This window comes from Magnolia sinica, chromosome 3, assembly GCF_029962835.1.
Source record: "Magnolia sinica isolate HGM2019 chromosome 3, MsV1, whole genome shotgun sequence".
Classification (NCBI taxonomy): domain Eukaryota; kingdom Viridiplantae; phylum Streptophyta; class Magnoliopsida; order Magnoliales; family Magnoliaceae; genus Magnolia; species Magnolia sinica.
In genome coordinates this window covers 127131643-127149173 of record NC_080575.1, presented here as the reverse complement: position 1 = coordinate 127149173, position 17531 = coordinate 127131643, and the positions used below count along the sequence as shown (strand labels likewise).

General features: G+C 40.4%; 1 protein-coding gene across 3 annotated transcripts in view; it reads right to left on the bottom strand.

Annotated features, from left to right (window-relative positions):
• LOC131241232 ((E,E)-geranyllinalool synthase-like) overlaps nucleotides 1–9446 on the bottom strand; it is a 35949-nt gene extending 26503 nt beyond the window's left edge. Inside the window, exons 1-12 of one of the 3 annotated variants that reach the window (XM_058239965.1) lie at nucleotides 9088–9446; nucleotides 8742–8931; nucleotides 8441–8661; nucleotides 8222–8345; nucleotides 7260–7375; nucleotides 6750–6970; nucleotides 5527–5642; nucleotides 5094–5192; nucleotides 4522–4737; nucleotides 4027–4156; nucleotides 1561–1806; nucleotides 864–1332 (exon numbers count right to left, since the gene is read on the bottom strand). In XM_058239965.1, the coding sequence (XP_058095948.1) occupies nucleotides 1024–1332; nucleotides 1561–1806; nucleotides 4027–4156; nucleotides 4522–4737; nucleotides 5094–5192; nucleotides 5527–5642; nucleotides 6750–6970; nucleotides 7260–7375; nucleotides 8222–8345; nucleotides 8441–8661; nucleotides 8742–8931; nucleotides 9088–9397 (2298 nt within the window). In that variant the 5' untranslated portion in view covers nucleotides 9398–9446 and the 3' untranslated portion in view covers nucleotides 864–1023. Of the gene's footprint in view, nucleotides 1–863; nucleotides 1333–1560; nucleotides 1807–4026; nucleotides 4157–4521; nucleotides 4738–5093; nucleotides 5193–5526; nucleotides 5643–6749; nucleotides 6971–7259; nucleotides 7376–8221; nucleotides 8346–8440; nucleotides 8662–8741; nucleotides 8932–9087 lie in introns of those variants that run through there. The other 2 variants (XM_058239966.1, XM_058239968.1) reach the window with 2 other exon arrangements.
• Between the last annotated feature and the right edge of the window lie 8085 nt (nucleotides 9447–17531).

Genomic DNA, 17531 nt, shown 5'->3' with positions numbered 1-17531 from the left:
GGTGACGTGGCACAAAATTGTGCAGGACCAACAATCACTCAACAAGTAATCTGGCCAAAGGATCAGATAAAATTAGGGGTGGAAATGATCAGGTCAATCGCATAGCCGTGTATCATAATCAACGGTCTGGATATTAATCTTGCGGAGATTTGTTTAAACCCACATGCGTGTATAGAGAGGGCGAGCCTTATATGCCAATGAGGATGTATTTGAGATCCAAACCGCCCACTCATAAAAAAGGCCGCCATCGTAGAAACAAATGTATGGATTAAATTAAAAATGCTCTGATTTTCATGTGTTTGTCATGTAGTCATGCATGCATCGAGAAATTTGAGGCCCACTAAATACTGGTTGATTGCTACCAAACTCTCATGTCCACACAGTTGGCAATGTAAGACTCTTATCGGGTGGGCACTCTTTATTAGGTGGGCCACACATGATCATTGGTTTAGATCTAACAATTGGATAATTTAGATTGAGCGATTCAGTGGGCCCCACTACAATTGTGATAATTGTAAATAGGTTCGAGGCTGGTCCCCATGAACGGTTATTAAGTTAGATATGAAAACCTAATGTGTGAAGATCCTAGAGGAGAGAAATGTGATGGGTAAGCTCCTCTAGCCATCTTTTCTATAAATAGATGTCCTGGTCTCCTCACCATTGAAAGATAGAAAATCCTATTTTCATTGAGAGATTCTCCCTGACGGTGTGAGGTGTAGAATATCAAGATTTCTGTTGGCAATATCATCGCACTGGGCATGTCTTTACAAACAGATATGCCTTAATATTATTACGTTGAATCTCTGCATAGACAATTCATCGATTTTGCAGTATAGAAATAACAGGCGAATCCAGACCGTCCATCTTGTAAGCCGTAATGGGGACGGCCAATAGTAATAAAGACGTTTACATTTTTTTTTCCACGGATTTTCACCTGTGAATTCAACTAATGCATATCGTTACCAACATAAAGACATTAACACAAGCAACCTGATCAACTGATAGAACCTAATGTCCCTCTCTCTACATTTGCGTTTCCATTGACAAAGGGTCATAGATTGCTTTTTTGATGCCTTGAACCATCTCCGTCGCCGAATCGAAAGCATTCTTGGAGTTGTAGAACATTTGAAATATTCTTAGATTGATCAAATGAAGCTTCCTGCAAGGTCTTGGGATGATGTTCTTGTCATCCATTAGGATGTGTTCGAGTAGCTCGTGCTTCTTTCTATCGAGGATCTTCGTTATGTAAGCTGACACATCTTCAATGTTGCCGTTTGGGTCTTCTTGCATTAGTAAAAGGACGAGGTTTGGTGTGCCTGTCTCGCTTTCCTTCTGCATATATAAGAGATAGGGTTTGAAACATCAGTGAGTTGGGTGTGTTTGGATGCACCATAGAATTGCATTGCAATAATTAATTCAATTAACTAGATATAAGGAAGAGTAATTTCATTGAATGGGCTTGTCATGCAGTCCAAATACGGTCCGGAGAGCCGATCGAGACTGGCAACCTCATCCACAGAAAGATATATCAGCATGGGAAAAATACAAGGTTTCTCTTACCCCATAGGTTCGCAAATCGTTCAAGAGGCGACATGAGAGCATAAGCAATTCGATAATCTTTTGGTAGTCGCTGTGATCCGTCATTTCTTCAGATATAATGGGGCCTACCAGGTACATTGAAGAAAGTACTGATGTCTGGACAGCAACTGAGATTGAAGCGGCTCTTAGATACTCGGCCATCGACGGTCTGTAATGGCTGCTGCCCCACTCTGCTTCCTGTAGCCACGATCTTATCACTTGGCACCACTGCACCACACAGTGATGTCAGTTTGAGCATGGGTTAACTATTGCTAGTATACACTCCATTCCATGGATTGAGGACTCATCCGAGTCTGATGCAACTTGTACCAGTCGACTCTGCAGACTCAGTTGAGTCAAATCCATTTCGGCACCGTACATGAGATCCTGATATAGGGCCAGTCACAGACAGTTTCATGGCAAAGATGGACCAGGGAAAGTCAGATTGGAGGTGGAAATTATCTGGAACATTAGAACCTTAAAACAGTCGCATCTCACAAACCTGGATGAGTTTTTCAACATATTATATATGATTTTGAGTAGGAGAAGCTACTTTAGCCAACTAACACTACTATGCCGCGTTGCCCATCCCGGATTTGAGAGATTCCATCGTATCAACGGTCAAAAGTCTTTTTTTATTTTCATTTTTATTATAAATAGTAAGTTTTAATGAATATAACTTTTGGTCCTTCAAGTCTTAAAAAATTAGGAGAATAATGTGGTTTGGCTAAATTGGACACTTTTGGCCAAAAACCATTAAGTCTAGGAGAAATTATGACGGTTTATAACCATTTATTCTAAAAGCTTAAGCTGTCCGAGTGTGGTCATGTACAGGGTGGGAATTCTGCACCGGAACATATTGATAAGAGCCCCGTGGGAGAATAATATATTAGCAAGGCATATTTACTGGTCTCAAGATTCAAACACAGAACTTTCCGCTCCGATATCATATCAAACAACCATTTACTCCAAAAGCTTAAACTGCACGAGTGTGGTGCATCGATATATATTAGGGCTGAAAGTTGGGCGTGTTCAACCCGACCGACCCGTAACCGACCCGACAATGGGTTGGGCTTGGGCAAGATGTATCGGGTTTGGTCTCGAGCTTGGGCCATACAAACACTAACCCGATAAAACTTGGGTTGGGCTCGGGTTGCCCGACCCAACCCAAACCCAATCAATATATAAGTTTCTTATAAATTAATTATAATTGAGTTCGGATCGTCCATGTTGAACACACAGGAAATTCCAATGCCATCGGGTTTCATTGGTTCACATCATTTCCGATGGCTCAATCTAATAAGATACACCGGATTTCTCTCTCCCAAATAGATTGTTTGATACACAATACAACTTTTAAAGAAGTAGTTGTCCTATATTTTAGTTTGTTTGTTTAGAAAAAAAATGTTCTTTACGATAAATAACTACGTATATAATTAATAAAATTATAGGTATAAAAAATAAAACTCGTGTTGAAAATATAATAGACTAATGTAATAAAGAAAATATTAGTATATATCTACCCGACCGAACCCGCTTGGGTTGGGCTTGGGTTGAGAATTCCCGACCCGAGGTTGGGTGGGGTTGGGTTGGGTTGGGTTAGGGTTGAGGTATAGAAACCTTGTGCTGGGTTAGGGTAGAGCACCAACCCAACCCAACCTGCCCGACTTTGAGCCCTAAAGTATATCAAGGGACTTTATCACTTCAAGAAAAAGAGATATTTATTCCCTGAGAAAGATGGTGACCGACCTTATCACATCCTTCCCTACGTCAGATCCGCATCCCACGATTGGAACCTTTCGTCTCCTGACGCATTGCGGAGCGGAGACTGAGCCACTACAAAGTTGTAGGTTAATCTTAATTAATATACAACTCTATGTTTGGGGATTACCGGTGCATGCACATGACATCTAATCTGTCCATCATGTGCACCCCTTGATCAGCTTCTCCTTGGTGCCTAATCATAATGTGATCGAAGGCTTAAGTGGGCTACACCACAGGGAAAAGTTGAGATGGGATGCCCACCATTAAGTTACATTCCAGATAGATGTGGGCCTACTAATTTTGACCATGACATCCAATCCATTCAGAAGATATGTGCCACCAGGGTGAATGTGCACCCAAAAAACTTAGGCCATTCCAGAACCTAGGTGGGCACACCATGTGATTTTAATTCTTATAGGCATGATTTTACATTCCATGGTATGCTCCACCTGAGTTTTCAATCAGCCTAATTTTTGGGTGTTAAGGAGAATATGAGGGGGCCCACGTGATGGACGGATTGGATGTCGTCCACACATCATCCCCCATTGAATGTGAACCAGTGGCCTTCTAAATACAGCCATCCGTTTGCAAGCCCTGGTGAGGCCCACTAAACCATCAATCAGTGAGATTGTTGAAGCTAGGGCCATCCACGATCAGCTTATTAAAGAGGAGAGCTCATCTTACAATATCTCGAAGATGCTTTGTGACGTCGCGCCGTTGAACATGGAAAGCTTGCCGTGCCGTGTCATTGACCAGACCATCCAAGGCATGGAAGAGAACCTTTCCATGTCCATCCATGTCTTCTCCATTCCATCTACATCCATCCATGCAACTCATGTTTTATAGAATGAAAAAGATTAAAAGACTGTGTACACCAAGTTATCATACATTGCATCCAAGAGAAGCTTCCCATGCATATATACGGTGTATACTTGGCCAGCCCTAACTCAGCTGGACCCTCTAGGACGAGGTCCAGCACCCATGACTTAGGGCTTCAGGACCAGGCCACGGCCAACGTCAGCCTGGGAAATTGCCAACCCTAGTTTGGACGAAAGAACGATATGTCTTTGATTGTTACATCAGCATCATGACACATCATGTTTCCATTCATGGGTGATGCTGACAGGAGTCACAGGATCTTGTTTTTGGTTCATCCGTGCAATGAGATAGGAAAATTACCTTTCAACTGCATCAGTGAAACATCTCAACTCATCCATGGAACCATATTCATCAAAGAAATCATCGATGATTGTAAGGAGGATGCCGTTCTTGGTGCTTGTTATGCGTACTGCGCGCATCTGTGTATCATAAGCATTGGTAGCCACCGCAAAGTAGCAATATGTCGTTTTATCCCTACCAAATCCCAAGCTAGAAATTCCAGAGTCTCTCACCCACCTATCATAATTAATTAGAGTAGAACATGTTAATTAAACTCAGATTGGTGATTCATATAAGTTTCAAGGTAAGCCCACACATGGACTTCTAACCTCTATACACATGTGGCAAACATCTGAACTGTCCATCAGGAGGGGCCTGCCATGTAAATGGCCTCCCTTCAAGATCAGACAGGTCGACTTATACTCTATGGACGGAAACAATGGAGTTGCGAATGCCGATGGTTCTGATTGAATTCATGCATGTGGTCCACATGCTGAGTCGATCTGATGGACCGCAGCTAGGATTCCAAGTGGCAGAGTCTAAAAACCATTCCTACTATTAAATACGAATGAGATAGTGTTAGTGATAAATACCTTTTTAGCTCTTCAAGTTCGTTCCTGTATATGGACTGGCGATAGATGTAGTTGTCTTTTGCTAGGTTCAACAACATGGTGTTGTTTAGGCAAGATAACCTGTTTTTGTTAATTCTCATTAGCCATGATATTAATTAACACTGTTTATAAGAACTACTTATAATGCTCGTACGTGTGTCGAGGCATTTGGACCATCCAATCAATTGACCTGGACCATCCTTTAGCTCAAGCACACATTTATTTGGTGACCATTAAAAAAAATACACTGATCAGAGGATTAAATCTATCCATAATTTGGCCATCATTTTATAACCATCTGTTTCCATTGAATGCGTTCTAGACTTAGTGGATGCAGCACTTGAATCATCTGGACCGTCCAAATGTCCAGTGCAACTAGGTGTGTTGGATCATATCTCATTATTTTATATCTTACCTCAAATAGGATGCCTTGCCAGTCCATAGATCGTGGGTTTTGCCTCGTTCAATCCACTCTCTGTGCTCCAAGTGATCCAACCGTGCGAGCCATGGAAGGCTTAGTTCATGTTCTACCTGCAATGGTGCAACCCCTTTAGAGAGAGAGAGAGAGAGAGAGAGAGAGAGAGAGAGAGAGATCGGTCACTCCCATTCCACGTCGACGAATTATATGAACTTGGTGACTGGAATTTTTTCAAAGTCCATGGATTGGTGATCCAGACGGTTGGTCTGATAGCCATAATGCGGATGATGCAAATCCAAAAACTATTTCAGATGGGACATTACTAAACCCTTCAGATGGCTAAGATTTTTATAATACCTGAGATAATATGCTACATTCAGAGGGAGAGAGATTAACGGTTCCGATTACCTAGATATGGCCCCACGCGAGCAAAAATTTAGGGCAAAGGATACCCTACATACCCTCCTCATTAATGGAAAGATATATTTTTTTCAAGTAAATCCACTGTCAGCTCACACTTCACAGTTAGCCGCCCCCACCAGGGAATCGATACCAAGACATCAATGTTAAAACCAGGCATCTTTCACTCAGTCCACCAACACCTCATTATGGAAAGATAATTGCTCCCAGCGCCCTCGTACGCTCACTCCTTTCCGTGAGTCACACCAAGGATATGGACGTCGTGTACAGAGAAAAAGGACAGTTGAAATAGATAGCCAACGGTCCTCGTTCAACTTAAAAGGTCTACATTCAACTGAACACGTGGCAGGGGATGGACCACTAGCCTGAGCTTTCAGCTGATCACAAATCCACATCCGTTAGAAATAAAAGAATCCTGTATACAACGGAAGATAATATTATCTTCTAATCCAGGATTTATAGCAATGGGTCATGCAGCCCTATTTCCTACGCCACTCTCGCGAGCTTGGATGGTGAAATTTTAACTCTATTTGCCGAGCAAAACCTCCTCTTATCATTTGGTTACACATTCTATTTATGAAAAGTTTTAATTATCAATATATTTATTTATTTACTCATTTAACTTAAATGATCCACATTGAACTTAATACGGGGATGGACCACCAGCCTGAGTTTTCAACTCAGCACAAATCCACAGTGGAGCCCACCTGACACACCCTTTGGATCTCACAAACGTGTACCACACCTTCTTGTGAAGAGATGTGCACATGAGTTTATTGGTCCTTATCAAATTTTCTCACCTCCTCACGGAGCTTTGAGGCCACAATGAATTTCTCTTTGCATATTCCATTTTCCAATATCTTTTTCGTGGACGACTTAACCTCGTCAGCTTCATTTTTCTTTATAAATATAAAGTCAGAAGCACGGTGGACATTAAGCATGGTGCTTATGAAAAAATCATGATTTTGATCCACGCAACATGCTTTGCTATCTTCATAATCTATGAAAAAAGAGAAGTTTCCTGCAACACAATAATACACACTTCTATCAGTGGACAGATAAAATGATGAGTTTTCATTCAATGTATGGACAGATAAAATTATAAAATGGACAACACCGGTTTTTGAATGGTTAGGATCATCTTTAGAGAAAAATGGAACCATCGGTGGCCTATTGATCATAACCTAGTCTCATAGGATAACTGCAGCTTCCAATTTGATCATTTCCACTGCTGCAGTCCAGTGGATTAGTCTATCCAAATACAACCTTAAACCAATCTCTAATTATTATTACCGGGTTGTAGTCCTTACTTGAAGAGACACGATACCCATGCATTGTTAGAAGCCGGTATGCCAATGAATCTTTGTAAATCTGAAGCATCGATATATGGCTCCCGATTGGATCTACCTCACATTCCATCCAGTTCCTGCAAATTCGGTTTTGAGAAAAAAAAAAATAGATTAGTGATTTTGCTAATTATATATCACTAATCAAGTAGGTTATTTTCATCCAAAATGCCATTGAGTTCTAATAAACCGTAGGAGTTTGCCTCCAAACCCTTGGACCCGAGCTATTTTAGGTTTGTTTAAAATAACATGTTGAGAATGGGTTGTTGCACCTTTTAAAACCTATTTTGTTTTTCATCTCGGCCTCTCTCTCTCTCTCAACACCTTTTAAAACCTATTTTGGAGATGGTAGGGATCGACCGCCTTACATTGAAACAAAAGCGACTTGGAGACAGGCGGACATGGCAGAGCCCATGACGCTGATGCTGATCCGGACCACTTGGGTCAGGCTCAGGTTTATGGATTTTGGTTATGGAGTCCCCATCAAAAAGCACAAGAAGGAATAAATTAGATCTTGCACTTACTTAATTTATGACGGGTTTTTTCAGTGGGAGGATTTGATGGGTATAAAACTAATGTCCTGAGGTTAAAATGGAAATTCACCGAGTACATTAAGGTGGGCCACCTCTTTTTTTATTTTTTATTTTTTTACCAAGAGGTTATCCACCACCGACGCAGATCCACCCCCAGCTGTGGTGTGTAATATATTAGGCGTTGTGGGGGCCACCATGATGTTTGTGTTTTATATCCACTCTGTACATCCATTTTTCCAGTTGAGTTTAGGTCCTGGTACCAAAAATGAAACAGATCCCAAGGTCAATTGATCCACACCACAGGAAACAATCATCATTAAACGCCCACCCTTAAAAACTTCTTGCTGGCCACAATTTATATAAACCAACTCAGTAATGGGAAGAATGTTTTACCCATAAACATCACTTAATACAGCTTTAATCTCTTTATGAAAATGTTCATCCAATCCAAGTCTCTCTAATCGATCAACGATGCATAGCTTTATAAGATCCTCATCAATCGGATAGGTAGGAGGCACTACATCAGAAAAAAGAAAGACAATTTAAGCTTATGAAGATGGAATGGTGTAAAGATAGATCTTAGAAAGAAGATTAAGTAAGTGTTTTGCCTACCTCCAGACCCACATCTTTGTACCATAGATTCTAAGTAATGCTGACAGTCTTTGTTCATTGTAACCATGTATGCACTTGCTGATGCGGAAGGCGATTGAAACAAAGACCCATCTCCTCTCAGACACTGAAGCAACTCATCGTAATCTATCCTGTACGTCGAAGGTAGGGCCTCCAAGTAATAAATCAACGGTGGATGATGAGGTTGATTGGAAAAACTTTCCCTGTACAAATTAGGATACTTAGTCACATGGGTGGAAGATAAAATGGTGGAATTTTTTGTTACGTGGAAATGAAATATTACATTTCCATGATTGTTTGTCTCCTAGCAAAGATCGATTTCATTATCTCCGGCAAGCCATCAGGAAAGAGCTGTAGACCTTTGCTCCAACCGATTTCAAGCATGCCGGGGAAAACAATGGCCAACCATCGACTATTGCCGCCATGTTGCTCCAATAATAGCTTCTCAGTGTTTTCATGGATGAACGTCAACCCTACAAAACGACACCGAAAATGTATCAGTGGGTGACCTCTCACTATGGCCCTGTTTGCATGATACAATTGAATTGAATTGCAATAATTTAAGTGGAAATACCCATTTAAAATCCCATTTTCCACACGAGCGTGCACACGTGAGAAAAGGTGAGTACCTTTCTGTATGGTTTCATGTCCCACGTCCCATGTCTTGAGTGCAACCATGCAAGCAACTGTTGCTGGGATGCATTCTATGGTGGGGAGGTTGGAGTGGTTTGGCTCCCCCCAAAGCCCTAGTTCCTTCTGGTTGTGGAGTGTCCACTCCAGGCATTGTGGGAACATAGGACGGTTAGGATCTTCCGGGTCAGGAATCATCGATAGCCATGCTGTGTCATATGCCGAGGCAGAAACAAAATGGCGGAGATCAACGGAGTAGAACATCTCTTTCTTGATCTTGTCCACCATAGCTTGAATAGTTTTCTCCATTATTGCTATAGAAACCAAACCAAGCTTTTTCAGCAGTCTCTCTACGGAGATTCTTTCTTATCTTGGTTCAAGTCTCCCGCCATGCAAGTATATATAGACGTTGGAGAAGATATTTTCACTATTTTCTCCTCCTTTTTGATAGATACCCCAAAGCTCTTGTATCTAAGTGACACGTGTACAAGATCTGTAGCGCCATATTGTTTGGATGGGCCTAACCGTAAAGATGATCCTAGCAGCTGTCTGAAGCACTTTTGATCATTGAATGTCCACCATTAGTGGTTTAGATCGCCCAGCCGTAGCTTCTCATAAGTAGTCCACTCAATGGCTAGGATGACCGGAAGCGGATTGTGTGGTGTGCCACACACCACCCACCTCCGTGGTGCATTGACGTCATCAAATTCACTGAAGCCTGCCATGATACATGTCTTATATCCACACCGTCCATCCATTTGCCAAGATAATTCTAGGGCATGGGGCCAAAAATGAGGCAAATCCATTTTGCCAGATAATTTCAATGGTGTGGTCTAATTGCCTCATTTTTTCAGTCCAAACCCTAAAATTATCTCATTTTGGACAGTGTAGATATAACACACGCATTATGGTAGGCCCACATAACTTGATGACATCAACACACCACCAAGGTCCGTGCAATCCGAATTATTTTTTGCGGTCCACCACCGTAGGTCTCGTTAGTACGGTATGCTCTCGGACTGCATTAACAGTTGGATAGCGCCTCTCACAAACACGTGGGTGTAAAAAGCATTCTAAATATCGAACTGTGGTCAGAGTAGTTTGAATTATTATTATTATTAAATATTTCTAGCCTGACCTAACTCAGAGAATTATTTGATACTCTGGCAGAGTATGACACTCTCTACGCAGTCTATCGACCATCATACACGTGGAATGAGTAAACTTATGTTAAAATAAGTTATTGTCACTACTGCGCCTGAGGCATAGCCCAAAATCAGATTTGTTAAACAATCCTAAATCTCTGATTCGTGTATACTTGGTAGTTGAAATGAGACCATTGGATAACTTTTAATTTGTCCATGGTAGAACTGGGAATTATAATTTGGACGGTATAATTTTATGCCACATATGTAATATCTAAGTGCCCGCACATCATCAATCATTAAAAAATCTCCTGAAGGGTACACAGCAGCAAAACACCCGCTCAAAATAGAAGTTCATGCAATGTGTTTTCTCCTTTTCTTCTTCTTATTTATTTATTTATTTCATTTTAATTTTTATTTTTATCAGTTAGGTTGAAAGGCTGATCCAGAACGCGGATTAGATACTGCCAGGTTGAGTAGCGAGCCTCGCTACTGAAGTGACGTCACCGTCAAGTTCTGTGGACCCCACTACGATGTATTTGTTGTATCCACAACGTCCATCCATTTGGAGATATCATTTTAAGGCATGAGCCAAAGAATGAGGCAGATCCAAAGCTTTAGTGGATCTCACTACAGTAAATAGCATGAAGATTAATGCCTGCCGTTGAAACCTTCCTAAGGCCCCCCATAATGTGTTTTTTGAAATCCTATCTGTTAAAAAGTTAACAAAGGTATTCAAGTAGGAAAAACCCAAATATAAGATTGACCAAAAACTTTAGTGGCCTTTAGAAATTTTTAGCGGTGGCCTAAATTTCCCCACTTATTTCTGTGGTGGGGTTCAGTGGAGCTTTGGACGTGACTCATTCTTTGGATCTTACCCTAAAATGATCTCTCCTAATGAGTGGACCACGTGGATACAAAACATACATCAAGGTAGGGCTCACATAACTTGGTGACGTCACTTCAGTAGCAATCTGGTTACGCAACCTGTCAGTAGCCAATCCGCGTCCGCTTATCCAGTGCCCATTGTCGCACAAATGTCGAAGAAAATTCCCAAGATATTCCAATATTATACGTAGAGTGATTTTGATCATTTACAAGATTGGCCTCAATGTAGATAAAGCAACTAGGAAAGGATATTCCTATTGGAACAACTAGGCACTTTTAAGAAGCTTATTATTTATTTTTATTTTTCTGATGAATATCAACCCTTTGGTCGCTTTTAATTTTTCCTGATGAATATGAACCGTCACCTCGACTGTGCTTCGTGGATCATTGATTAAAAAGTTTTAAGGTTTTCTAAAATTTCAAGATTTTTGAGTTAGCTATCTTCAATTAATATGTCAACAACAGTTTGGCTCATGTCAAACGTCAATTATTATGTCATCAGTTTTATTCATACAGTACATTCGGATAGCAGATGGCTCGTGTAACACATGAGGATGTGTTCGCAACAACCCAAGCACTTCTTTTAATATGAGTAGCCTCTACTGATGACTCATCCTCTCTAATTAAGTATAAAATACATTTAGTGTTAGAGTGTTTAGATAATATCTGCTGACAGCACCAAATTCAACGATACAAATATAACCATGTGACAAGTACGAAGCACCATATTCAATGATACAAATACAGCCATGTGACAAAAAGTTTATGCCATGTGACAAAAAGTTTTAGTACAGTACTGTGCATTAAATTTATAAATGACAGGTCATCAATGGCCAAATCTTCAAATAGTCTTACTACTCATGTGACCTAATGGGTCGTTTGGCACTGTGACTTTGGGGGTATTGGAGGGATTTAAGGGAATTTCAAATCACACAGTTGTTTGACACCATAAAGTAACTAGGGATTTCAAATCCAAGGGGTTTTAAATCCCCTCAAAGAAGGGGTTTCAAATCCACAGTGAGAGCTCGAATTACACCTAAAATCCTTTCAATAGTTGCATGTGTAACATGTGTCACCAAACTATTATTCTATGTGGCACATGGCCCACTAATGATATCCAAAAACAATTAGATTATCAATTGCATCACTATAATTACTTTAATATGATGATTATCACTGTCCAAACATTGTCCATGTAAATCAACGGTTAAAAATCATTGGTTAGTCATTTGGACATGATCTTATGCTTGAGGCCCATCTGAGACTTGGAATTTCATCATTTTCGAACAAAGTATATATTTCAGCGGACTTATAACTACATACCACACTAATATTTAGAGATATTAAAGTTGATTTAGTAATTAAATTCAAACCCCCGTAAATATACCATGCATGGCTAGTTTTGGATTAAAGTTGATTCCCAATCTAAGGTGCTAAACACAATAAGAGGATTTCAAATCCAGGGAGTTCGAAATCCATGCTCCCAAACAGGCCCTAAGGATAATAACAAGTAACTGTCAGGACTACGTCAGCATCGAGACACGATTAATAACTGGCTATTATGATAAAGGCGCGTTGAACGAAGAAAAAAGTATAACTGATTAAAAGTAACCGCCACTTTACAGCTGACAATATACAATGTCATCACGTAGACAGTGATTAATCTTAGGACATTGTCAAGGAGTCTATAAATAATAAAGGAGAATACGAAGTAAATGATTCAGAATTAATCGACCCAACAAAACCCAAACAAATCAACTCCAGCACAATATTGATTATCCAATCCTCCAAGACACTTATTATCTCTATCGCACATTAGTGTGGAAACTCTTAGCTTCTAGGAGTAGTTCATTCTGTTCTTGCATTATACCAGACCGACTTAGTCATAATCAATAGCGATAGTTCATTTTCATCTACGCCTATGTGACAAATATGAAAGAAGATCATAGATTTATGAATCATTAACCTACGCTCATATGTTGGGTCGACAATAGCTTGTGATCTCGATATTACTCATTCCTCACTCATCAACATGCTGCTCAGTTAAGTGCATCGCTGCTCTCAGCCAAGACGGTGATCTACGTTAGTGGTAATTAAGTTTTACTTTTTCACATTCATCTTCAATTTTCGTTCGACCAAATATTTTTTGCACCTTTGAAAGTCTTTAATTCACAAGGCAAAACAAACTCAACTGAGGAAGAGCCCCAACATATATAAATCGTCTGATAAGTGCATTCGACAATTGGCAAAATAAATGGTTGGTTTGTCGACCATTTAATTTAGCCATTGTATCTCAATGTCAGGGGTCAGTAGCGTTTCGGTTTAAATCAGACCGCAATCGGTTCTTGCACACCTAAAATTATACACATGCACAACGTGGCCAAATTTCAGACCAACATAGAGATCGTGAGAAAAGGGCTCTATGACGCCTATCTTGATGGTTGTATAACATGAACTTCTTATATTTATTTTGTTAGCTTGTGTGAGGAAAATAGCGAGATGGGTCACCTCTCTCTCTCTCTCTCTCTCTCTCTCAATCTCGCACCATCAAATCTCTCCCCCTTATCCCTCTTTATCTCTTCCTCCCTCATGCATTATATTATGCCATATCCTTTTGATGATTTTAATCAGGATAATTCTAACTATTTACACCTGTCCCGGTACATCCATGCAAGCCAATGAGATGTCACCATATGTCGGCACCATATACGAATGCCGGACAAAATCCTACTCGCACCTTAAGGATATCTCTCATCCTATACCTTTCAAAATGTTACCTAATAGAAGCAGAACGACTCAGAGTTGTACGCACGTCTATACATGAGATACTGCGTTAAATGACATGTAGGCCTCACATGAGCGACGCATGTGGTTGAGCAGCGTGCTCAACACATTTATAAAGACTCACCAATATAGAAAATCTATCATAATGTGTATATACTCGACAATGTCATCTCACGCAATCGTGCCTAAATGAAAAACTTTCCAAAGATGATCGATACTTTCACAGTGACTACGAAGGTTCAAGAAGTGTGGGGTGAATGTATAGGGCATAGATGTAAGGAAAAAAAAAAAACTCTTAAAAAAAGAAGCAATTTCTTACCAAATTAAAAGAAAATTGAGGGATGTAATGAGAAATCCAAGTCCGTCTAGGATACAATTTGATCTCATAACCTTTAGGGCCCGTTTGGCTGAGTGGATTGGAAGTGATTGAATGGTATTAGGGTGGATGGCATGGATTTCAAGGTAATGATGGTGTTGTCAGTGGATTGTCTTAAGGTCCATGGGATTGCTATATCAAGTCTGTTTGGCATGCCCGGCCAATCCCTAGATTAAACCTTCCCATCCCTTCCAATCCCTTGAACCAAACATGTCCCAGGCAAATTTGAACGGATTAGGGTGGATTGGATGGGATTTAAAGGTAATGATGGTGTTGTTAGTGGATTATCTTAAGATCCATGGGATTGCTATATCCCGGGATCAGATCACCCAGTCTGTTGGCACGCCCTGTCAATCTTGGGAATTAACTTCCAATCCCTTTCAATACCATCCAATCCACCCGGCCAAACAGGCCCTCAAGGATCCTATGCTATTAAGAAAACCCAATATAGCTACTACCACATAACAGAGAGCTCGAAGCACCAACTGGGCTATCATACATAAACTCTCACAACACAATGCTATTTTATCTTAGTTTTACTTTCTCCACTTTTGTCTAGCCTTGATGCAAAATGTACAAAGTTTAGCATAGATTAAATCTGCTACTGTCTAACACCATCGCTATGGTACACCCAAGAGTAGTATAAATATTAATGACCTACCGTCATCAAATCCCTAATCAATTGAATACATAGAAGATCACACCGATCACATCTTGATGACCATCCAACTCGATTGTTTGTCCACATAAGGGATTGCAAGTATTTATCTTTTATTTATTATTTGCTTGTCTTATGTTTTCATTGATTGTACGAATATTTATAATCAGTTAATAAAATCAATGGTCAACTTTTATTTTTAATTATTTTAATTTATTATTTCATTACTAAGAAACTTGAGACCCATGATCACCATTGAAAGAAAAGTCCTTAACTCAAGGTAAAATAATCCCATTCAGAAAACCTAACTTTTCTTTTTCTAAATCGCCTCATAACGACAATGTTGGTGACTAAACAGTCAGATTAACCTTCACAGGTCCGATCCTATGGCTAATTTAACACCTTGGGTCAAAAAGCGTTCAATCAAACTCGAGTCAAGTATGACTTAGATACACCCAGCACAATCCTAATCACACATGTTTGGCTTAACACTTGTCATTCGTTAACAAATATGGCCGCATTTGTGATTGAAATGCAACACTAACGATTCATCAAGAGCTAACAAAATGGTTTATCCTTTTTTGAATATCCAATTATAGGCTTATACCATCTATGATTAGTCTTACTTTTGATTTCTCATGCATCCGCAAGTCACTTTGATACGATCCTTCTAGCCATTTAATCAACATGTACTGAATGGATGGTCTATATCATTTACAGAGGACTGATCATGGATTAAGATCTCATATATTATGGGAAGAACCTCTACTTCCCTGTGCCCCTTCTGAACTACTTTATAATGATCCTAGCCATATGTTCAATGACCAATGGAATGGGTGGCATATATTCTTTACGACAAAAAACATTGGTGGATCCAAACCGTGCATCTATTGGGCCCACTTTCAATTTCTCGCTCAGTCTAATGATACTATCAATGGCCAAGAACATGGACACTTAGATCATATATATTGAAAGAAAAAAAAAAAAAAACTTAATCAAGAATATGAACCATCCATCGTGAGGGACCACCTTTCGTTCCCGTGCCACCTAAGAATCACATTGATCATAGGAAAATGATTAATCGATGGCATGGACAATCCACCTTGCTGGCCCACATTTTATTCAAAGGTGCGCCAATTGTTTTTATCCAAGAGGTGTGGACGAGAAAATTGTAGTGGGAACAGGACCGTACTTTGATAAATTAGGACATTAGACACCACTCATTTCAGACGGGGATTAGATACTGACAGGTTGAGTAGCGAGACTCCCGCTGAAGTGACGTCACCAAGTTCTCTGGGCCCCACCATGATGTATGTTTTGTATCCACGCCGTCCATACCTCTGGATAGATCATTTTAGGGTAAGATCCAAAGAATAAGTCACATCCAAAGCTCCAGTGGACCCCACCACAAAAAATTGTGGGGAGAGTGACACCACCATTAAAAACTTCTAAAGGCTACAAAAGCTTTCGATTAAGCTGACATTTGTGTTTTCCTTCTTTAATGTCTTTTTTTTTATCTTTTGAACAGGTTGGATTTAGGAAGCTTTGGATCTGGCTGTTTCTCTGGGTGATGCCTTAAAATAATATCTCCAAATGAATGGACGTTGTGGATACACGTACATCGTAGTGGGTCCACGGAATTTGGTGACGTCACTTCAGTAGCGAGTCTCGCTACTCAACCTATCAACATGTAATCCGCGTCCACTCATTTCAACCGTGTTGTCAGGGTCAACCAATCTATGGTACGTACTCAGATCAAGACAGTTTTGCAACGCAAACGCAATGGGCAAGACGTGCACGGAACTCCAAGCACTGTGGGGCCACCGTTATGTTTGTGTTACAACATCCACTCCGTCCGTCGACTTGGGCAGCCCCTTTTATGGTGTGAACCGTAGATCCAAAATGAAATTGGGTACGTAACGGAAAACAATGGAGATTGAATGCCAGCCATTAAAACTTTTCAGAGGCCATAGAACTGATGAGGCTATATTTGTGTTTTCCCTTCATCCAGCTGGGGATCACCTTATGAATGCCTGGCATGGCATATAAAAATCACTGTGGGCTCCGGAAAAGGTTTATACGGCTGTGCTTACATTCCAACCGTGTCGTTTAGAGTGGCCCACCTGAGTTTTGGATCTCCCTCCCGTTTGAACTCATGGTCTTAAATGAGCGGCCAAAACCAATGAACAGTGGGTGCAAGCAAAATCCGTCAAATATGGATCCTCTGTTTGCGTCAAGCAGAAAAATCCGGTTGTTGCATGTAATTGGACGGTATCATTACACACCGTAATTGCTGGCTGGCACGGACCAATGACGATACGGGAAATCAGAAATGTCAATCCTATCCCACCGTAATGGTTATGGTCCCCATACAAGGTTTCACGTGTTCTGTCTGTTGCTTGCCCCGCATTGCTGAGCATATCACGAAGAGCCGTGGTATACGGAAGCTGTTACACCACAGTAGGGCTGAAAGTTGGGTGGATATGTTAGGTCCGATCTTAAACTTTGACTATACAAACACCGACTCAATAAAACTTGGATTGTGCTCGAATTGAGGTCTCGAGTTGCCCGACCTAACCTGAACTCCATCAA